The 23,762-nt window shown below is 38.7% G+C and overlaps 1 protein-coding gene and 1 non-coding gene across 5 annotated transcripts in view; one reads left to right on the top strand and one right to left on the bottom strand.

Annotated features, from left to right (window-relative positions):
* Positions 1-6,566: 6,566 nt before the first annotated feature.
* Positions 6,567-23,762, top strand: part of Nasp (nuclear autoantigenic sperm protein) — a 31,611-nt gene continuing 14,415 nt past the window's right edge. For 2 of the 4 annotated variants that reach the window (XM_047538691.1, XM_047538664.1), the window contains exons 1-4: positions 6,567-6,655; positions 7,597-7,694; positions 19,280-19,327; positions 23,052-23,162. In XM_047538691.1, coding sequence (XP_047394647.1) covers positions 6,599-6,655; positions 7,597-7,694; positions 19,280-19,327; positions 23,052-23,162 — 314 coding nt within the window. In that variant the 5' untranslated portion in view covers positions 6,567-6,598. Of the gene's footprint in view, positions 6,656-7,596; positions 7,695-19,279; positions 19,328-23,051; positions 23,163-23,579; positions 23,599-23,762 lie in introns of those variants that run through there. The other 2 variants (XM_047538674.1, XM_047538682.1) reach the window with 2 other exon arrangements.
* Positions 16,977-17,050, bottom strand: Trnat-ugu (transfer RNA threonine (anticodon UGU)). Its single transcript has one exon. It is a non-coding gene; the product is annotated as a tRNA-Thr (tRNA).

Raw genomic sequence — 23,762 nt, 5'->3', positions numbered from 1 at the left:
CACACAGAACTGAGCTTTCAGCTGACTTGGTATAAAGCTACAGTATGAATAAAAACTGAGCTTCATTATATGAGGTCATTGAAATGTGGAAATTAAGCTGGTGCATGCCTGTAATCCCAGTAACTAAGTAACTAAGGAGGCTGAGGCAGGAGGATTGCAAATTTAAGGCCAGCCTTGGCAACTTAAGAGAGACCTTGTCTCAAAATAAAATATGAAAGAAGACTGAGGATGTCACTGGTGAAGAACCACTAGGTTCAATCCCCCGTGCAAAAAGATAAAATAATTGGGATTGTTATTGCTGCAAAATTTAGTCTACACTAATTGGTGCAGTTAGCAAAGATTTTTGTTTAGACAATATGTAACTATTCATAAGTAAAAGGCCCTGTAATTTTTTTTTTTCATTTTGGAATCAAGACCATATTAATAGACCTGGGGATGTAGCTTAATTGGTAGAGCATATGCCTAGAATGCACAAGGCCCTGTGTTCATCCCCAGCACTGGAAAAACAAAACAAACAAACAACAATAACAAAAAACCTAAAACAAGCTCCTTTAACTGTGAAACTTTTTTCTTTTTTCCTGTATCTGGAAATATTTCCTGAAAATGTATTAATGTTACTTATAAAGTGGATCCAGCCATTTTAGCAGAATTGTGAGAGGTCTTTAACTCCATTTAATTGTTTTTATTATTTATTGTGCATTTGAGATCCTGTTTCTACCTGGTATGGTGGTGCATACCTGTAATCCCATTAACACTGGAAACTGAGGCAGGAAGATCACAAGTTCAAGACCAGCCTTAGCAATTTAGCAAATTCCCTAAGCACATTAGCAAGATCCTGTCTCAAAATTTTTTTAAACAGGGTTGGGTGTGTAGCTCAGTGGTAAAGTGCCCCTGGGTATAATCCCCAGTACCATTAAAAAAAAGATTCCTATTTTTTGGAGCTGGGGTTGTGGGCTCAGTGGTAGAGCGCTTGCCTAGCATGTGTGAGACACTGGGTTCAACTCTCAGCACCACAAAAAAAAAAAAAGAAAATAAAGATTCATCAACATCTAAAATAAATAAATAAATCCCTGTTTTTTTCTTATGCTTATTGCTTATTTTGGCATTTTATTTTTTTCTAAGGCTACTTCATTAGGTTTTTCAGATTTATTTGCACAGAGCTATTTTGCTACTATTATTTAAAATTGTGTCTGTAGTTATTTCTTCAGTATTTTCTTTTCTTTTCTTTCTTTTTTTATCTTGTGGTGCTGGGTATTGAACCCAGGGCATTTTGTATACTAAATATGTGCTCTACCACTGAGCTGTATCCCTTGCTCTCTTCTATATTTTCCTTTTTGCATTTTCTATTCATATATCTTTTTTCTATCTATATTTTGATCTTTTCAAAGAATTTAGTTTTGTTAATCTTCTCTTTCTCTCTCTCACTCTTTTTTTTTATTTTTATTTTTGGTACTGGGGATTGAACCCAGGGGCACTTTACCACTCAGTTACATCCCCAGTTCTTTTTATTTTTATTTGAAGACAGAGTTTTGCTAAGTTGCTTAGGTCCTCACTAAATTGTTGAGGCTGGCCTTGAACTTGAAATCCTCCTGTCTCAGCCTCCCTAGTTGCTAGGATTATGGGCACGTACCATGGTCCAGAGCTCTTCTCTCTCTCTTTCTTGATTTCTCCCCTATTTTCCTTTATTGTCTCCCTCTTGTTTAAGATTTCTCTATTACTCTTTTTCTAACTTCGTAAGTTTAATTCTTGGATGATTTATTATTATTTTAGTGCTAGGGATTGAACCTAGACCTCATGCATGTTAGTATGTGCTCTATCACTGAGCAACACCCCCAAGCAAAGCAGTAATTTTTTTATATAGATACAACTTCATCAATGTTCTATGAATTTTGATATGCAGTGTTTTTATTACCACTCAGTTCTAGGTACTTCTTAATTTCTTTCACGATATTTTGAGGTATTTATTATATTATTTATACTAATATGCTATATGTCAATACTGTAATGCAATAAAGCTTTATGGTTAGAGTTTATATGATAATGATTCTTTGGAATTTATTGAAGTTTTGTGGGGCCTAATATTTGGGTCACATTTATAAGTGATTTATGATGTTTGAATATAATGCACATTTGCTGTTTTTTTTTTTTTTTGGAAGGGAGGTTACCTGGGATTGAACACAGGGGAACTCAATCACTGAGCCACATCCCCAACCCTATTTTGTGTTTTATTTAGAGACAGGGTCTCATTGAGTTGCTTAGTGCCTTGCTGTTGCTGAGGCTGCCTTTGAACTTACGATCCTCTTGCCTCAGCCTCTTGAGCTGCTGGGATTATAGGCATACGCCACTGCTGTTTTCTTTTCTTTTCTTTTTTTTTTTTTTTTTTGGGTGCTGGGCATCCAACCCAGGGCCTTGTGCTTACAAGGCAAGCACTCTACCGACTGAGCTATCTCCCCAGCCCCTGCTGTTTTCTTGAGCATAGGTTTCTGTGTAAATTTAGTCACTTGAGCATGTTAATAATATTAATTATGTCTTCAATATTTCTGATTATTTGTTATCTATAATAATTTCTAAGTAGCATGTGTAAAGTTTCTGTTACAGGTACTGATTTGTCTCTGTCTCTTGCAATCTTGGTAGTTGTTGTTTGATATATTTTGTGTTTTAAGAAAATATATATATAACCAGGCACAGTGACACATTGCTGTAATCCCAGTAACTTGGGAGGCTGAAGCAGGAAGATCACAAATTCAAAGCCAGCCTCAGTAACATAGTGAGACCCTGTCTCAAAATAAAAAATGAAAAGGATTGGGGATATGGCTCAGATGTTAAAAACCCCTGGGTTCAATCCCTGGTACCACCCCATATATACATATGCCTGGGAGTACAGTATGCCTGTAATCCCAGGTACTTTGGGAGACCGAGGCAAGAGGGTAACAATTTCAAGGTGAGCCTGGATGACTTAATGTGACCCTGTCTCAAAATAAAAGGACTTAGTGGCAGAATGCTCCTGGATTCAATCCCTAGTACTTCAAAACAAACAAACAAATAAATAATATTACTTATATAAAGTAAATATACATAAAATAAAACTGGACAAAGTGGTACATGCCTTTACTCATAGCTACTTAGGAATATGAGGCAGGAGGATCACTTGGTCCAGGAGTTTGAGACAAGCTTGGGTCACAAGGTGAGAGTCCATTTAAAAAAAATTAATTAAATATAAATAAATAAATATAATAAATATATCTAAGAATTTTTTTTTTTTTTTTCCTATACAACATGTTGAGAGTAAGCCATTCAGATCTGGTATGATGATTCCATGAAGCTAGACTGGTCCATGGAAGTTGCCCAGGCTGGTCTCACTGCTTTGTCATTCTTGGAGCATTTCCCTGGCTTACATGTCCAACATGGTTCATCACTTTGATTTTTTTTTTTTAATGTTGTGGTTTTTTTTTTTTTTTTTTTTTTTTGGTTTGGTGTTTTTTGTTTTGGTGGGTTTTTTTTTTTTTTTCTTTGATTTTTTTTTTAATTTTTTGCAGTACTGGGGATTAATTTAGGGCCTTGCACATGCTAGGCACGTGCTTTACCACTGAGCTATATCCCCAGCCCACAACTGTCTTCTGAAAGACAGCCCCTTCCCATTGATATCTCTATGTAGAAGTTGCACTCATTACTTCCATTTATCTCCCATTGATTAGAATGCCGTCAGGTGAGCAATTCTTGCTCCAAAGAACATTAATAGGTTTGGTTTCCATTCTGTCAACTATGCACTTAAATAAATACACAAATAAAAATCAGGGTTCTATTACTGCTATAGAAGTAGAGAAAAATAAATATGGGAGTACAAACAACTAGCAATGTCACAAGGTCTTAAGATTTCATATGTAAATATTTAATTCCTCTCTTTTCAGTATCTTATTCTACCCTTAACTTTCCTTTATTTATTTAGAGTTTGGGGTACCAGGGATTCAAACCAGGACTTCACACAAGCTAGACAAGTGCTGTACCCCAAAGCTACATCCCTAGATCCTCTTTGCCTTCTCCCGCCCCCACTTTTTTCCCCCCAATACTGGGGGTTAAACCTAGGATCTGAGATTTATGAGGCAAATGTCCTACAACAGATACATTTCTAGCGCCCTCAGCATCCCCTGTTTTTTTTTTTTTTTTTTTTTTTTTTTGTATCAGGAATTAAGCCCAGAAGTGCTTAACTACTGAGCCATGACCTCACCCCTTTTTAAAATTTTTATTTTGAGACAAGGCCTGACTTAGTGGAACTCTGTATCAAAAAAGGCTGAGTATGTGGCTCAGTGGTAAAGTGTTCCTGAGTTCAATCCCCAATACCAAAACAAAAACATAAAGTCTCATTTGTGTCCCCCCACCCCTTTTCACAATGGAACCTAGGGTCCCCCACATGCTAGACAAATGCTCTACCACTGAGGTATGTGCCCAACTCTGTTCTCATTTGCTATGAAAGCTTGGTTTCTATTTTAAGTTTTTTTTTTTTTTGGGGGGGGGTGTTGGGGATCCAACCCAGGGCCTTGTGTTTACAAGGCAAGCACTCTACCAACTGAGCTATCTCCCCAGTCCCTGGTTTCTATTTTAAGTCTACATTTTGTGTGAACTTTTTTCCCAGTTCTAATTATGATTACTCCATGATTATTCATTCATTCATTAAAAAGTTCATTTTGAACACTTAGTCCAAGTCAGATTGGTTCTGTTGAATGTATTGGAAATATAAGGCAGAAAAAGTGTATTGGTATATTCCAAATAAAAAATACAAGTAAAAAAGAACTTTAGATTTTGTTTTCTTAGTTTTTGTATTGGAAATTGAATCCAGGGGTGCTTTACCACTGTTACATCCCTAGCCCCTATTATTTTTTGAGACAGGTCTTGCTAAAATTTTTTTTTTTTTTTTTTTTTTTTTTTTTTTGTGATGCCAGGAATTTGAACCTAGAGTCTTGTGCGTGCAAAGCAAGCACTCTACCAACCGAGCTATTCCCCAGCCCTTGCTAAATTTCTTAAGGTCTTAATGAGTTGCTTTGAACTTGCAATCCTCCTGCCTCAGCCTCCCCAGTTGCTGGGATTACAGGCATGCACTAGATGCTAAGCCAGAACTTTAGATTTAGTTAAGTACCATGGAAGAAATAAACAAGGGGAAGCTAATTTCAATTACAAGGTCAGAGAAGATCTCTTTGGTTACCGAGGTTGGCTTTGAATTTGCATTCCTCCTGCCTCAGCCTCCAGGGTCATTGGGGTTACAGGCATGCACTAACATGCCCGGCCAGGGAAGATCACTTTGGGAAGTAGCATTTGGAATGAGGCCTAAAGATGTATAGGAACTAGTCATTGAGAGTATTGGAAGGAGAACTTTCTAGGTAGAGGGTCACAGATATGAAGACTCCTCAATGTGAGAAAGTGTGGGTATTCTGAGGAACAGAAAGGAAACCAGCGTGGTTGGAATACAGCAAATGGAGGGAAGTAGTATAATATGAATTTGGAGACATGAATTGGAAACATCCTGTAGGACCTTGTAGGTAATGATAAACAGCTCAAAATGTCTTTCAAGAGCAATGACAATCTATTCAAAAGAATATGAGCTGATTTACATTTTAAGAAGATTTTGTTTTCTGGAGAGTTAAACAGAGACCAGAGGATATGCAGTAGTGCAGGCAAGACATAATTGTTCCTAGGCTTGAATGAGAATGATGATATTAAAATGGAAAGTAGTGGGTGGGTTTAAAATAATGGTTGTTATATAACATATGATGGACAAAGCCCATCAACCCCCAGTACCAAAAAAAGGAAAGTTCTCAAACTGAGTTCCTTGCTGGGTGTGGTGGTATATGGCTATAATCCTAGTGATTGCGGAGGCTGAAATAAGAGGATCCCAAGTTCAAGACCAGCCTCAGCAACTTAGTGAGACACTATTTCAAAATAAAAATAAAGAGCTGGAGATATAGCTCAGTGATAGAGTGCCCTTGGGTTAAATCTCCAGTTCCTCTCCTCCATCCACAAAGACTGAGTTCCTCAAAGCCAGAGGCTGTTGTCCCTAGGACCTAGCACAAAACCTTGCACATCATAGGTTCTCCGAGCATAATAGTTTAATGGATAAATGAGTCACAAAAGTAACTGGAATGGAGTTCCCAGGCCCTATCCCTGGCTGCAAGGACTCTGGAAAGATCTTCCATTCTCTCACCTCAACCCTCCAGTCACCATGATATCAGATTGAGGTAGCCATTTAATGAGTGCTTATTGTGCACAGTGCTAATCACTTCTAATTTTCACAACGTCCTTAATGGTGGATACTAAAATTGTTCTCATTTTAATTTTACATTTAATCTTGAAAGCTTACATGTCTTGGCTGAGGTCATCCAGATAATAATGGGAAAGTCCAGTTCTCTTTACCACAGGGATTGTAATTTTCGGGTCTGGTTCTATATCTCCAAAGATTTCAACCTGCCTGGGCCTTGAGAGAGTGTAATTAAAATTCTCCTGCGGTATCTTTCCCAGTCAATGGCCTGAACCTGGACGCTAATAAAACTCCCTGTTCTGAACATTGTAGGCTGTGCCATGGTGGAAGGGAAAGGCTGATGCTCCAGGAATGCAGCCTTTTTCAGCCAGCCAGTTATCTTTCACTGAGTCAGTTGCAGGAAATGAGGTACACTGCTTTTCATAACCCATTTGTCTTGCTACTTTCTGAGCTGGTCAAACCTTTCCTTAACCTTTGTTTCTTTTTCTATGAAATGGTTGATAACACTGATCTAATTAGTATTTTCGTTAAGATTAAATGTGATTGTTAACAGCTTTAAAGCATTTAAGCACAGTAATCCCAATGTAGCTGGAACTGAGATTGCACCCCAAGGGCTCTCATCAGAGTAGAAGTAGTCGGATTTGAAGTCTAAGCAGGGTCTAAGAAATGGCACGAGCGGATTGGGTCAGCCAAAGGGGGCGTGTCCGGAGGGAGGAGTCAGCCTCATCCTGCCGCAGCCCTGAACTTTGAATTAGGCGCGGTAGTTTCAGCTGTAGCCAATCCTAGAACAGCATCCTCTTCCGTCAGTAGTTGCTGAGGTCCAGAGCCACGCGTCTCTCACCGAGGTCAGTTCTGGCCGTTACTGCTGGACCCGTGCTGCGCTCTTGCGTGTTTATCCGTTAAGAGTGAGAGGACGGAGAGACACTCTCAGTCGCTTTCTCGGGTATCGGGGCCAGAAGGAGACCCTCGGCTACTCGCTCCACACGTGCAGAGCAGCTCCGGCTTCACTTTCTGTAGAAGCCGTAGGCTGACACCTTGTCAGGAGTTGTAGTATCAAGATTCTGGTTCTTCTTACGCTACTTACTATAGAAGCAGGAGTTGCTTTTTTGAGGGAAAGTGGGCCAGGGAGGGAAATTACCCCACAGAGTCATACTGCCAGGGTGGGGGTGTCCTTGGTATAGAAAGGGGTTGAGTCCTGGCCCTTTAAACCTGGGGGGGAGGATCCGGAAGTGGGTGGGCGGGGCAAGGGACCTGGTATATAGGAGGGCCCCAGTCGCGCGGGGTCCCTAATCTGCCATTTTCTGTCCCCTAATAAGTCTGGCGTCCAAAATTCCCTGTTTTCCTCACAGGTTTCATTCCGCTCACTGGTCCACCACTTGAGGGGAACGATGGCCTCAGAGTCCACAACCACTGCTGCCATCGCCGCGGAACTGGTTTCCGCCGACAAGTAAGCGGGACTATGGCGCGCTTGAGGCACTAGCCAGTCCGCGGGAGAGCTGGTGGATGGGGGCTCCGTGGGAGGATAGATCATTGGGAGGGAAGATTGACCTTCCACGAGCTACTGATGTTCAGGGAGGCCTGAGCAGCGGAGAAGCCCGGCTCTTGCTATGAGCCCGCTCACTAGCGGTAACGGCTGGTGGCTGGCGCCCCCTGCCCCGCTTTTTGCGGCCGCCATCTTGCCGGGGGCAGCGGCGGCTGTCTCCATCGTCTGCCCCTCTCCTTCCTCCCTGGGCTCGGGGCTGCTTGTGGGGAGGCGGGGCCGTGGCGCGTTGGTCTGCCCTCACACTCCTGCTGTCACCTCATTTCAAGCATGTTCCCTTCTGTAGTGCCCCTAGACAAACCGGGGATATAACCAATGGATTTGGCGCCAAAAAAAAAAAAAAAAAAAACCTTTGCACGAGGAGGCAGGACTCAAGGGGTCGGATGGGCGGAGTCTCGCGGAGGGCGGGGCCTTGGGCGCGTGCGTTCGTTTCCCTCCGCCGGCTCTGGAGCAGGGGGCGGAGCCTTGAGGAGGCGGGAAAACTCCATTGTTTGGGGCTACAGCGGCCAGAGCAACAACCTTTGACTTCCGCGGTGGCTGGCGGTGAGGGTTTCCGGCCAGCGGGCTTTCTCGCCTCGTGCGCTCAAATATTGAGCGACCGATACTCAGCGAGCCCCGGCTTGTGATGGGAACACCGTGGTTCTTTAGACTTTGGAGGTGCAGGCAGGAGAGTTGGCTTTTTTAGGAGACATCCGAATGCGTAGCGTCTTCACCTGGCGTTGGGTCGAGCTTTCCTTATCTCATCAGGGTTTAGTTGCCAGGTGAATAGACCGTATGCAAGTAGTGTAGTGGGAGGACCGGAGGGGGAAAAGTATGATTTCTTTGAAAACGGCACAGTGCCACAAAGGCATAAACTATTTTGTCACGCGGGGACAGAAATGCCCCATCAGTTCGAGAAAACGAGTTTTTCATACAGTAGGTTTTGATTTCCTCCGGTACTTTTTAGTGACCTGTTTTTTTTGGGGGGTCTGCTCTTTCTTGTGCACTTAGAAGTTAGTTGCCTCACTTGCAAATGTAAAGATTACTGTGAATTTTTTACGATTTATTTTTTCTAAAGGTTTACACTTTGATAAACTGTTTATAGTGATCAGAGATTTACTTCTCTCTGCTACCCTACCTTGGTTCATTTCCTAGTGGGTTTATGAAAAGCAGGGGTTCTTAAACCACCTTCAGTATCAGTTAGGAACTCCAGTTTTTTTTTTTTTTTTTTTTTTTTTTTTTTTATTTTCCAGTTTTAATTTTAGATTCTAATTGATATAAATTTTCGTTTACTTATTTATGTTTGTACTAGGAATCAAACCCAGGGGTGCTTTACCACTGACTACATCCCCAGCCCTTTTATTTTTTATTTTAAAACAGGGTCTTGCTAAGTTGTTTAGGACCTGCCTAACTTTGAGGATGACCTCTAATTGGGGTTCCTCCTGCCTCCCTTCCCAAGTCAGTGGAAGTATGCATGCTTGCCCTAACTCTCCATTATTTGACAGAGTCAGAATAGATGGGGTTTGGAAGTTAACATCTGTTACAAAAATAATCCCTTTTAGTGGAGCTTACCGGACACATTAACCAACATTCCACTTACAAGGCTCCTCATCCCTCCAAACTAGGTGTGGGTGGGTTCTTTTTGGCGAGGGGGGGTTGTGGGGGTGGGGAGAGGGGAGGGAGAAGGAGAAGGGAGAACTGCCTAGGAACCAAAGACTTGAGCATGCTGCTGTGCAAACTCTACCACTGAGGTACAGTCCCAGTTCAGGTATGTGTTTTTCTTGAGAGGTAAGAAGTATGAAGAAATTTCTGTTGCAGATATTCAGGTGTCATTTGTGTCTAGTCAAAGTAAGGTTATTAGTGAACTCCAGTCTCCTGTTAGATTAACCCAGAAAATTTATGTATGTGCCCCTGGGTAGGGGGAAACACGTTTAAGTGTTTTATCATCAGCAAGTTTGAATTGCAAACTAAAACTGAGCAATTCTGTTTTTTTTTTTTTTTTTTTTTTTTTTTTTTTTTTTTTAGTAAAGCATTATTTAATCCACATTATGTGAAGTAGTTTCTATCTCCTTTCTATAGGTGAGCCAACCAAAGGTGAGAATGGACAGATTATTTCCAAATTAAGTGGCAGGGTTTGGGTTAAATTACAGAACTCCAATTTTCATTCCCTCTTCCCCTACCAAAAACATGACCTCACAGGAAAATATATGACAGTCGAATTAGTCTGAAAGAACAATGAAGGCAGTATACCTTAGTTAAGTTGGTGGAGCTGTTTAGACATAAAACTTCTTAGAAACTCTTGTTCAATGAGAGTATGAAAAAAGTGACTTTGATTCGAACTTTAGATAAGTATGCCCATTATTTATAACTTTAGTATGTCACCATTGGGAGAATAGAATAAGTATAACTTCTAAACAAGTAGAGACAAAAGAAAAAAAAATGGGATGAGAAATCTCAATTCAGAATTGGGTTTGATACCATCTTCATTGCCTGAGTAGTGATATTGGACCCCGGTCTTCTTATCTTTAAAAAGCCTGAGTTGAGTTAGGAACTGTGGAGCATGCCTGTAATTCCAGAAGCTCAAGAGGCTAGCCTCAGCAACTTAGGGAGGCCGTAAGTAACTCAGTGAGACCCTGTCTCTAAATAAAATAAAAGGGCTGGGGAGGGCTGTAGCTGTAGCTCAGGGGTAGAGCACTTGCCTCACATGTGTAAGGTGTTGGGTTCGATCCTCAGCAACACACAAAAAGATTTCATTCTGCCCTCCAAAATACTTTTTAAAAAAGGTGGGGTGTTCTTGGAATGTGGTTCAGTGGTTAAGGGCCCCTGGATTCAATTGCTGGTACCAAGAAAAGACTTCTGTCCCATCATGCCATTTAAATACCATTGCTTAAAGTAATCAGTGACTGTCTAACTGCTAAATTAATTATTGTCATTTAAGCTTTCTAACTAGTTCTGGCACAGGCCTATAATGTAATCCCAGCAGCTCCAGAGGCTGAGGCAGGAGGATCACAAATTCAAAGCCAGACTCTGCAAAAGTGAGGTACTAAGCAACTCGGTGAGACTCTGTCTCTAAATAAAATACAAAAAAGGGTTGGTGATGTAGCTCAGTGGTTAAGTGCCCTTGAGTTCAATCCTCGGTACCAAAAAAACCCTTTATATTAAGAAAATACATAGTTTGTATTTTATATATATATAATACATATATATTATATATATATATATAGTTTGCATTGTAGTGGTAGGGAGGAATGAGAACTCAAAGAAAAGTCTTATGTAATGCATTTGTTTTTTATTTAGTTGTCTGGTGTCATAATTCCTGTGCTGCTTTTATTGTACTTCAGCAGAGAAATCATCTAGATAAAAATTTATTTAGAGCAGTAATCTTGGGAGTTTGCCATTTCTATTTCCACAAGTGGTTTGGTTAGTCTTTTTTGTTTGGTACTGGCATCCAGGGGCACTTAAACACTGAGCCACACCCCCAGCCCTTTTTATTTTTTAATTTTTTTATTATTACTTTTTGTGGTGCTGGAGATTGAATACAGCACCTTGTGCATGCGAGGCAAGCCCTCTACCAACTGAGCTATATTCCCTGGTCCCCTTTTTAATTTTTGAGATAGGGTCTCACTAAGTTGCTTAGAGCTTCCCTTATTGATAAGAATGGCTTTGTACTCACCATCCTCCTGACTCAGCCTTCTGAGTTGCTAGGATTGCAGGCCTATGCCACTGTGCCTAGCTGGTATGTTTCATCTGTTAGGGTTTATGATAATGCTTACTAATATGCTAGTGGGTTTTTTGCTTGTTTTTATTGGGGCACTTTACTACTGAACTAAGTCTTCAGCCCTTTTTATTTTTTATTTTGAGATAGGCTCTCACTAAGTTGTTTATGGCCTAGCTGAATTGCTGAGACTGTCCTTGAACTTGTTTTCCTCCTGCCTCAGTCTCCAAAGTTGCTGAGATCATAGGCATGTGCCACCATACCTAGTCTATTTTGCTGTTTAAAGAACTGTGAAGCTTCATGTGATTATGACAATTTAATGTCATTGTAGTTGGGATATATTTGTGTGAAAGATTTACCTGGGTATGTGTTTTGATGGGGTGGAGTACATTATATTAACTTGATTGTGTTAATGGGAAGAGGTGCCATTGGTGGACCTGCATAAAAATTATACTAAGAATTGTGTTCAGTGACTTGATACTGGTAATCTCAAGGTGGGATTTTAGAGGTAGGAGTAGGAAGTAAGGCAGAAAACCAAATGGAATAAGTATGCTAGAATTATCTGAATATGATAAGTCTAACCTTTAAAATTTTTTTTAAATTTATTTTTTTATTCTTAGTACACATCAGTTTGATTTGGGAACAGGAAAACCGAACATTTCAGAGTAATCTTAGTAAAGTAATATGTGGCATTGAAAATTTTTTCATTCTTTTTTTGACAGTGATAAATATTAAAAAAAGTTTTTTTCATACATGTACATAGGGTAATAATGTCTGTCTGAATCCACCATCCTTCCCATCCTCACTACCCCACCCCTCCCCTCACTCCTCTCTGCATAATACAGTTTCTTCATTCTTCCCTACCCACGCCCCACTGTGGATCAGCATCCACTTATCTGAGAAAACATGGACTTTGGTTTTTTGGAATTGGCTTATTTCACTTAGCATGATATTCTCCAATTCTATTCATTTACCTGCAAATGCCATACTTTCATTCTTCTCTAAGGCTGAGTAATATTCTATTGTGTATATGTACCACATTTTCTTTATCCATTCTGTTGAAGGGCATTTTTTAGGTTGGTTCCACAATTTAGCTATTGTGAATTGTGCTGCTATAAACATTGATATGACTGTGTCACTGTAGTATGCTGATTTTAAGTCCTCTGGTATAAAGTGAGTGGGATAGCTGCAATTTCACCAACAATATGTGAGTGTACCTTTTTCCCCACATCCTGGAGAACACTTATTATTGCATATATTCTTGATAATTGCCATTCTGACTGGAGTTGAGATAAATCTTAGCAATTTTGATTTGCATTTCTCTAATTGCAAGAGATGAACATTTTTCATATGTTTATTGATTGTATTTCTTCTGTGAAGTTTCTGTTCAGTTCCTTTATTGATTGGGTTTTTTTTTTTTTTTTTGGTGTTTTTTGAGTTCTTTATATATCCTGGAGATTAGTGTTCTATCTAAGATGTGTGTGGTAAAGATTTTTTTCCCATTCTGTAATTCTCTCTTCACGTTGTTTCTTTCCTTTGCTGAGAAGAAGCTTTTTAGTTTGAATCCATCCAATTTATTGATTCTTAATTTTATTTCTTGCACTTTAGGATCCTGTTGAGGAAGTCAGGTCCTAAACTGATGTGATGAAGATTTGGGCCCTGTTTTTTCTTCTATTAGGTACAGCTCTCTTCTAGTGCTGAAGTCTTTGATCCACTTTGCATTGATTTTTTTTTTTTTTTTTTTTTTGGTGCAGGGTGAGAGATAGAGGTTTAATTTCATTTTGTTACATAAGGATTTCCAGTTTTCCCTGCACCATTTGTTGAATAGGCTATCTTTTCTCCAAAGTATATTTTTTGCACCTTTGTCTAGTATGAGATAACTGTATTTCTGTGTGTTTGTCTCTGTGTCTTCTGTTTTGTACCTTTGGTCTACATGTCTCTTTTAGTGTCAATATCATGCTGTATTTGTTACTATTGCTCTGTAGTGTAGTTTAAAGTCTGGTAGTGTGATGCCTTCTGCTTTACTCTTCTTACTAAAGATTGCCTTGGCTAGTCTGGGTCTCTTATTTTTCAAATGAATTTCATAATTGCTTTTTCTATTTCTATGAAGAATGCTATTGGAATTTTAATAGGAATTGCATTGAATTCGTATAACTTTTGGTAGTATGGCCATTTTGACAATATTAATTCTGCCTATGCAAGAGCATGGGAGAATTTTCCATCTTCTAAGGTCTTCTTCAGTTTCCTTCTTTAGTGTTCTGTAGTTTTCATTGTAGAGATCTTTCACCTGTTTTGTTAGATTCATTCCCAAATATTTTATTTTTGTTGAGGCTATTGTGAAAAGGGTAGTTTTTCTAATTTCTCTTGGAGTGGATTTGTTGCTTATGTGTAGAAATGCATTCGAATTAAAGGTATTGATTTTATAGCCTGCTGCTTTGCTGAATTTGTGATTTCTAGAAGTTTTCTGGTGGATTTTCTTTTTTTTATCTTCTAAATATAGAACCATGTTTTTATCAAATAGTGATAGTTTGAGTTCTTTTCCTGTTCGTATCACTTTAATTTCTTTTGTTTGTCTGATTGCTCTGGCTAGAGTTTCAAGGATGGTGTTGAATAGAAGTGGTGGAAGAGGGCATTGATGTCATGTGTTATGTTTATTGATTTCCATGTGTTGAACCAATCTTGCATTCCAAGGATGAACCCCCCTTGATCGTGGTGCACTAGCTTTTTATTTTTGCGGTGCTGGGGATTGAACCCAGGGCCTTGTGCTTGCAAGGCAAGCGCTCTACCGACTGAGCTACCTCTCCAGCCCGGTGCACTAGCTTTTAAATGTGTTTTTGTATGCAGTTTGCCAGAATTTTTTTGAGAATTTTTTCATCTGTGTTCAAGAGGGATCTTGGTCTGAAATTTTCTTTCCTTGATGTGTCTTTGTCTGATTTTGGTACAAGGTCATAGAATGAGTTTGGAAGGATTCCTTCCTTTTCTATTTCATGGAATAATTTGAGGAGTATTGGTGTTAATTCTTTGAAGGTCTTGTAGAACTTGGCTGAGAATCCCTTTGGTTGGTAGTAGGCTTTTGATGGTGTCTTCTGTTTCATTGCTTGAAATTGATCTGTTTAAATTGTGTATGCTGCATCAGTTTGGGTAAATCATGTCTCTAGGAATTTGTCTTTATCTTCAAGTTTTTCTATTTTATTTGAGTATAAATTTTCAAAATAGTTTCATATTATCCTCTATTTCAGTAGTTTTCATCGTGATATTTCCTTTTTCATCATGAATTTTAGTAATTTGGGTTTTCTCTCAGTGTGGCTAAGGATTTATCAATTTTATTTTTTCAAAGAAACTCTTTGTTTTGTCAATTTTTTGAATTCTTTTGTTTCAATTTCATTGATTCCAGCTCTGATTTTATTTATTTCCTGTCTTGTGCTGCTTTTGTGTTGATTTGTTCTTTTTCTAGTGCTTTGAGATGTAATGTTAGGTAAGTGTTGACTTTTTATTCTTTCAATGTATGAACTCAATGCAGTGAACTTTCCTCTTTGCACTGCCTTCATAGCATCCCAGAGATTTTGGTATGTTGTATTGGTGTTCTCATTTACCTTTAAATATTTTTTTAATTTTCTCTTTGATTTCTCCTTTTATCCATTCATCATTCAATAGCGTGCTATTTAGTCTCCAGGTGTTGGAGTAGTTTCCATTTTTTATATTATTGTTGATTTCTATTTTCATTCGGTTATGATCTGACAGAATGCAGGGTAGTATTTCTATTTTTTTGTATTAGCTAAGAGTTGCTTTGTGGCATAACGTATGGTCTTTTTGCTTTTTATTTATTTTTTCCAACTTTTTAGTTGTAGTGGACACAGTGCCTTTATTTTATTCATTTATTTTTATGTGGTGTTGAGGATTGATTCCAGTGCCTCACACATGCTAGGCAAGCACTCTACCACTGAGTCACAACCCCAGCCCCATTTGATTGAACTGTTTTAGAGAAGGATTCATGTGCTTCTAAGAAGAAAGTGTATTTGCTCCATGATGGATGAAGTACTCTATTTATGTTCATTAAATCTAAATCATTGATTGTATCATTTAATTGTGTAGTTTTCTTTGTTTAGTTTTTGTTTGGAAGATCTGTCCAGTGGTGAGAGAGGTATGTTAAAGTCACCCAGTATTATTATGTTGTATTCTATTTGATTCTTGAGATTGAGAAGGTTTGTAGATGCTCCATTGTTTGGGGCATATATATTTATAATTGTTATGTCTTGGTGGTTTATGATTCCCTTAAGTTTGTAGCTCCATGCCTTCGTCTATTCCGATAAGTCTTAAATTTGGTCTTTTCATGTATGAAATGTCCTTCTTTATCCCATCGCTTGTGACTAACTTTGGTTTGAAGTTCACGTTGTCTGATACAAGAATGGAAACACCTGCTTGTTTACACAGTCCATGTGAGTAATATGTTTTTTTCCCCAACTTTTTACCTTCAGTCTGTGAATGTCTTTTCTTAGGAGATGAGTCTCTTGAAGACAGTATATTGTTGGGTCTCTTTTTTAAATCCAATCTGCCAGTCCATATCTTTTGATTGATGAGTTTAGGCCATTAACATTCAGGGTTATTATTGAGATATGATTTGTATTCCTGGTCAATTTGGTTTATTTTTGGTTTTTAACTTGACTTAGTTTCTCCTTTGATTGACCTTTCTTTTAGTGTATTTCCTCCCTTTCCTGGTTTTCTTTTCTTTTTTTTTTTTTTTTTTTTTTTCATTTCCTCGAATATTTTGCTGAGAATGTTCTATAGTACAGGCTTTCTAGTTGTGAATTCTTTTAACTTTTGTTTATCATGGAAGGTTTTTATTTCATCTTCAAATCTGAAGCTTAATTTTGCTGGACATAAAATTCTTGGTTGGCATTTATTTTCTTTTTCTTTCTTTCTCTTTTTTTTTTTTTTTAGTTGTTGATGAACCTTTATTTATTTTTATGTGGTGATGAGGATTGAACCCAGTGCCTCACACATGCTAGGCAAGCACTCTGCCACTGAGCCACAACCCTAGCCCATTGGCATCCATTTTTTTTTCAGAGCTTGATATATGTTATTCCAGGACCTCCTGGCTTTGAGGGTTCAGAAATCAGCTGAGGTCCTGATTGGTTTCCCCCTGTATGTAATTTGATTTTTTTGTCTCAGCCTTTAAAATTCTATCCTTATTCTGTATGTTAGTCATTCTCCTTATAATGTGTCTTGATGTGGGTCTGCTGTAATTTTACACATTTGGCGACCTGTAAACCTCTTGTAGTTGTTTTTCCATTTCATTCTTTAGATTTGGGAAGTTTTCTGATATTTCGACATTGAAAAGATTGTGCATTTCTTTGGTTTGTAGCTCCATGCCTTCGTCTATTCCGATAAATCTTAAATTTGGTCTTTTCATGTTATTCCCATATTTCTTAGTTCTGTTCATAGTGTCTTCTCTGTGCAGTCAACTTTATTTATTTTTTATTTATTTTTTATTTTTTTGGGGGGTGCTGGGGATCGAACCCAGGGCCTTGTGCTTACAAGGCAAGCACTCTACCGACTGAGCTATCTCCCCAGCCCTCCATTGAATTTTTAATTTGGGTTTATGTTGCCTTCATTTTGAGGAGTTCTGCTTTATAATCTCTGCCTCTTTATGGAAATGATCTTTCACATCCTCTATTTTCTCTCCAAAACCAGTCTTTATTTTGAAGATCAATCTTACTATGTACTTTCTAAACTCCTCTGACATTTCTTCTACTGTGTTACCTATGGATCCTATTGTTGGAACATCTTGGTTTGTGCCTCAAACAAACCAAGATGTGTATTTTGGTTACATTCCGAGATGCAGCTCTTTGGAAATAGTTCAAAAAATTTTATTTTATTTTATTTTTGGTCCTGTGCATTTAACCCATGGGTGCTTTACCACTGAGCTACACCTGCAAACTTTTTTTTTTTTTTTTTTTTTTTTTTTTTTTGGTACTAGGGAGTGAATCCAGGGGCGTTTAATGACTGAGCCACATTCCCAGCCCTTGTTTGTATTTTATTTAGAGTCAGGGTTTCACTGAGTTGCTTAGGTCCTCCCTAAGTTGCTGAGGTTGCTTGCTTTCTACCTTGTGATTCTCCTGCCTCAGCCTCCTAAGCTGCTGGGATTACAGGTGTGCTCCCCCACACGCCCGGTTTTCAGCTTGTTTTATTTTATTTTATTTTTTTAGTTTGAGATTGGGTCTTGCAAAGTTGCTGAGTTGTTTACTGAGTTACCTAGCCTGATCTCCCAACTTGGAATCCTTCTGCCTCAGCCAATCACTGGGGTTACAGGCATACTCTTATTATGCCTGGCTAGTTCAATCCTTTTGAGGCTTGTTTTTCTGGGTGGCTTTTGCATACTACGCAGATTATCTACCACTGAGTCCTACTACCACCCCCCTGTGTAGTTTTGTTATACATTAAGCTGATTAGCACCTGACCTAGGCCTGAAGGAACTCTGCAGGTTTCTGCAGCTGGCTTTTTAATTCTAGCTACCTTGGGGCTGCCCCAAATTGTCTCCTCAGTTGGGTGCATGTATTAGATTGTTTGAGTTTCTTCTGTGTTCTAGCTGAAACTCTTCCAGGCAGGCACTCATAAGGCTCATCTTGTTCTCCTTAGATCATTGTCTAGTCTGAAAAGTGATAATCCATGTATTTCAGCCATGTTTTAAATTAATTGAAATAGAAGGGAAAGTACAGTCTCTTACTCCTATCATGGATAACTGTGAAAGTTAGTATTGTTGTACGAATGTGCAGCATTAATAATGTATTTTTGCTACACAAACTTGGGGCTAGTGTTTGTTTTTGAACTGTTACTGGTATACAGAGATAAGTACAAACCGTTGGAATATATTCAGAAATACAAAGCACTTTGACATTACCCTGACATTTCTACTATGTTTTACAAAACTCCATCTGCTTAAAAAACTTAGTCCCTCAACAATTGTTTGAGAAGCTCTGTGCTAGGCCATTTGGTTAGGATAACTCTTTAGTAAAAGACTGAGAATGTAGCTCAGTGGTAGAGCATTTGCCTAGCCTGCCTGAGGCTTGGGTTGGATCCCCAGCACTACTACAAAACAAAACAAACCAAACTCTATTTAAACATAATTGCCTGAGGCAGAGTTTTCAGATAAGGAACCAAAGTCATTCTAGGACTCTGGACTGTACTCTAGCTGTGAAAGTTGCTGCTTTTTTTTTTTGGGTGCTGGGGATCGAACCCAGGGCATTGTGCTTACAAGGCAAGCACTCTACCGACTGAGCTATCTCCCCAGCCCCGTTGCTGCTTATTTTTAACCCCCTATGTATTGAATGGCAGGGATTCAATTTGACAGTATAATTAAATAGTAACACTTGGTCCTTTTTTTTTTTTTTTTTTTTTTTTTTTGGTGCTGAGGATTGAATATAGGACCTCGTGCATGCAAGGCAAGCACTCTACCAACTGAGCTATATCCTCAGCCCAATATTGGTTCTTTTTGGGTCTTTAATGAATAACAACTTGAGCAGTACTGGGAATGGGATCCTTGGGTACTTTGCCACTAAGCTGCATCTTTAGCCCTTTTTATTTTTTATTTCAAGACAGGATCTTGTTAAATTGCCCAGTCTGTCCACAAATTTGTGATCTTCCTGCCCCAGCCTCCCTAGTCATTGGGATTACGGGTGGGCACTGACACATCCAGCACATGACAACTATTTATTCCTTTGTATTTTCCTAAATTTACTTAATATCCAGGCTTAAAATAGTCTCCATTTTTATTTTTTTCCCCCTTTATTTTTCATTGTAGAATTGAAGATGCTCCAGCTCCTTCTACCTCTGCAGATAAAGTGGAGAGGTAAGATTATTTACATACAATTAGATTCATATCTGGAACATAAAATAAGCTGTATAACCTGAGGAAAGCTAGTTTTATTTTATTTTGCCATGCTGAGGATTGAACCTCAGGACTGAGTGGTGGCACGTACCTGTAATCCCAGCAACTGAGGAAGCTGAGGCAGGAGGATCACAAGTTGGAGGCCAGCCTTAGCAATTTAAAGAGACCCTATGCAACTTAGTGAGACCCTGTTTGAAAATAAAGAGGACTGGTGGTAAAGCACCACTGGGTTCAATTCCTGGTACCAGAAAAAATATAAATATTGAACCTAGGACTTCATGCAAGTGCTCTACCACTGAGCTATATCCCCAGTCCCAGCTGTATTATTATTATTATTTTTTTTGGGTGCTGGGGATCGAATCAGGGCCTTGTCCTTACAGGACAAGCACTCTACCAACTGAGCTATCTCCCCAGACCCTGTATTATTTTTAATAGGTAATAAGACTGAACATTTAGATACTTGGTATTATAAAGAATCTTGACAATGATATCTTCAGAATCTTTGCATTTGATGAAAATATTAGAATTGTCTAGGCACAGTGGATTATACCTGTAATTCCAGCTACTGAGGAGGCTGAGGCAGGAGTACCACAAATTTGAGACTAGCCTTAGCAGTTTAGTGAGACAATGTCTTGAATAAAATAAAGGGCTGGGCATATACCTCGGTGGTAAAGTGTTCTTGGGTTCAATCCTAGTACCACACAAAACAACAACAAAAAAGAATTGGAAGTCACTTAGTTTTTGCTCTTGTCCTCACTCATGCTTAACATATTTTTTTGGGGGGGGAGGGAGCTGTACCAGGGATTGAACTCAAGGGCACTTGGCCACTAAGCCACATCCCCAGCCCTATTTTGTATTTTATTTAGAGACAGGGTCTCACTGAGTTGCTTAGTACCTTGCTTTTGCTGAGATTGACTTTGAACTCGCCATCCTCCTGCTGGGATTATAGGCGTGCACCACCGTGGCATCATGCTTAACCAAATTCTGCTGAACAGCTTTTTCTTCTTGTAGTTGTAAACATTCACTACCGTTACCCCATTATATGATGATTTTACTTTGATTTATGTTTGCTATTTTGGGTTTTTTTAGTGAATAAGCAATAGGAAGGGAAATTTCTTAATACTGCATTATAAATCTGTATCTGCTTGGGTCTCCCATTTTGGATATCTGTTTATCCTCATTCTCTTAGCACCACTGAAGATTTTTTTTTTTTTTGGGCGCAGTGCTGGGGATTGAACCCAGGGCCTTGTGCTTGTGAGGCCATTACTCTATCAACTGAGCTATATCCCCAGCCCTGTTGGTTATTGTTTTACAGTGCTTGAACTTGAACTGTTCCTACTGCTGACCTATACCCTAGTCCCTCAAAAGTTTTTTTTCTTGTACAGGCCTGTAGACTTACCTTGCACATGTGAGGCATAAGATTCCATCCTTGGCACCACATAAAATAAGTAAATAAAACAAAGGTTGTTGTGTCCATGTACAACTTAAAAAAAAAGAAAGTCAGGGAAAGCACTTGTACTACTGTTTGAATTAAGAATTAAATGAGTTGTTTTTCATGTGACTTCATTTTTACCTGAAAGTGACCAAAAAACTGATTGGTCTTGGGTATTTGGCAGTCATTTTATCTAAAAATGAGTTGAGTGAGTTACTTAAAAAGGGAGAGCAACTACCAGTATTTATTACCACTTATAGAATTTGAGTTTGAGCTCTTGTTTGTTTTGTCATACCTGGAATTAAACCCAGGAGCACTCCACTAGTCTGCTACATCTCCATCCCTTTCATTTTTTATTTTGAGACAGGTTCTTGCAAAGTTGCCCAAGCTGAACCTGGAGCTCATCATTCCCCTGCCCCAGCTTCCCCAGTCACTGGGTATGCTGGTGTGTGCCACTCTGCTTGGCCAATTCATTGTTTTTGTTGGTGAACCTTATTCCATAATGTAGACATAGCACAATTTGTTTATCCACTTGGGTTTCCAGTTTGAAACTATTACAGATAAAGCTGCTGTAATATTTGTGTCCCAAGTCTTTGTATGGGCATACATAGGAATGCTTGGATCATATGGTAGTTATTTCACACAGGGTCTTCCTGTGTTGCCCAGATTCTGTGTTGCCCACCCAGATTGGCTTTGAACTTGGGAATCTGTGTAGCCTCCCAAGTAGATGGAACTACAGGGGATGTGCCACTATGTCCAGCCTTTTTTTTTTTTTTTTTTTTTTTTTGTCATTTTTAGTGGGAGTGAATGGTACCTCATTAAGGGTTTACTTTGCATTTTTTGAATGACTAATGGTGTTAACCTTATTTTCACTTATTAAAGTGCTTTATCACCCAGAAATTTTGCATATATATTTCCTAGTGAGGTTTGCCTTTTTTTTTTTTAAATTACTCCTCCCTTCTGTTTTTCTTTTTAATATTTTTTAGTCGTAGATGGACACAGTGCCTTTATTTTATTTAACTTTATGTTGTGAGGGTCAAACCCAGTGCCTCACACGGGCTAGGCAGGCCCACCACCACTGAGCCACAACCCCAGCCCCTAGATATTTGCCTTTTTAAAAATTATTATTATTTTTTGGATTGAACCCAGAGGCACTTAATTAACCATTGAGCACATCCCCAACCCTTTCTTATTTTGAGTCAGGGTTTCACTAAGTTGCTTAGTTGCTGAGGCTGGCTTTGAACTTGTGATCCTCCTGCCTCAGCCTCCCAGGCTGCTGGGATTATAGGTGTGCACTACCATGCTCAACAGATTTGCCTTTTTTAAAATGGTTTATTTTATTTTTTTAGTTATAGATGGACACAATTACATCCCCTATTAAGTGTGTATTTTTTTGGTACTAGAGATTGAATTCAGGGGCACTTGACCACTGAGCCACATCTCCAGCCCTACTATGTATTCTATGTAGAGCTGATCCTCCTGCCTCAGTCTCCCAAGCCGGTGGGATTACAGGCATGTATCCCTGTGCCCAGCACATGTTAAGTGTGTTTTAAAAAGCAAGTTTTTCACTTTAATGGTCTAATTTATTGATTTAAAAAAAATAGTTTGTGCTTTTCTCTCATGGTTAAGAAGTCTTAGCCAAACCCAAATTCATGTATATTTTTCTGCTTTGTTACAAGGTTTTAACATGTTAAATTTAATTTTCAAGTTAATTTTTTTATTAGGGTGTGAGATAAGAATTGAGGTTCACTGTTTTGCATGTGGATAGTCTTTCTAGTACCATTGGTTTAAAGGATTATTCTCTATTGAATTGCCTGGCACCTTGGTCAGAATTTTAAATTGGCAGAATATGTATAGATTTGTTTTTATTTTCTGTTTTATTTGACCTGTTTGCCTTTCTTTATACCAATCTCACTGCCTCTTGTCCTATTTACCAAAGCCTTTTTTAAATTTTTTATTTAGGCTAGTACAACTTGTATAAATTAATGGTTCCTTTGATTCTTTGTCGGTTAATTAATAAATATATAGTAACATGCAGGGTATGCTTTGAGAGTAGCTAAACCTTTAAAATATTCTATTGAAACCTCAGAATTTGGAAAGGTTTCTTTTGCTTTTGGAGTGATATAAATGTGAGTTTGCTAGATCTTACTACAGGATCAAAATGAAAAAAAAAATACATATGGTTTAAGTGTAGCAAGTGTTCAACAAATGTTGATTTGAAGAGTATTTGACACTAAAATTTTTTTCTTGCAGCCTGGATGTGGATAGTGAAGCTAAAAAACTATTGGGATTAGGACAGAAACATCTGGTGATGGGAGATATTCCAGCAGCTGTCAATGCCTTCCAAGAAGCAGCTAGTCTTTTGTAAGTATGGTGTGTTTTACTATATGTAATGTTATGTTCCGAATAATCCTTAAAGTTGTTTTAGCACAAGGCCCTGAGTTTGATTCCCCAGTGGCACCACCACAGGAAAAAAAAGGAGCCGTTTTATGAGGATAAAGAATGAAGAGCAAGGGCTGGTTTGCAACTCAGTGATAGAGTGCTTCCCTAATATACAGGAGGCTCTAGTTCAATTCTCAGCTTTGCAAAAAAAAAAAAACAAAACTGATTGTTTTTCATGTGGGAGTTTATTCCTGTAAGTATAAAACCAAATATTACTGAGGAATTTCAGCCTTTGATTTTTTTTTTTTTTTTTGGCAGTGCTGGGAATTGAACTCAGTGCCTTCTGCATACTAGACAAGTCATCTCCCACTGAGCTACATCCATAGCCCTATTTTCAACCTTTGAGTTTTCTTATAAGGTAAATTGTATTCCAGTCATGATTAATTAGGGGAACCAACTTGTTCTGGCTTGTTCAGGACTTACCCAATTATTACTATTTTAAATGGTGCTATGGATCAAACCAAGGGCTTGCACATTAGGGAAGTACTCCTTTCCCAAAGATTTGTTAGTATTTTTTTTAGG

Source organism: Sciurus carolinensis, chromosome 1 (assembly GCF_902686445.1).
Source record: "Sciurus carolinensis chromosome 1, mSciCar1.2, whole genome shotgun sequence".
Taxonomy (NCBI): Eukaryota; Metazoa; Chordata; class Mammalia; order Rodentia; family Sciuridae; genus Sciurus; species Sciurus carolinensis.
Note: the sequence above shows the minus strand (reverse complement) of the source record. Positions and strands in the feature narration are given on the sequence as shown.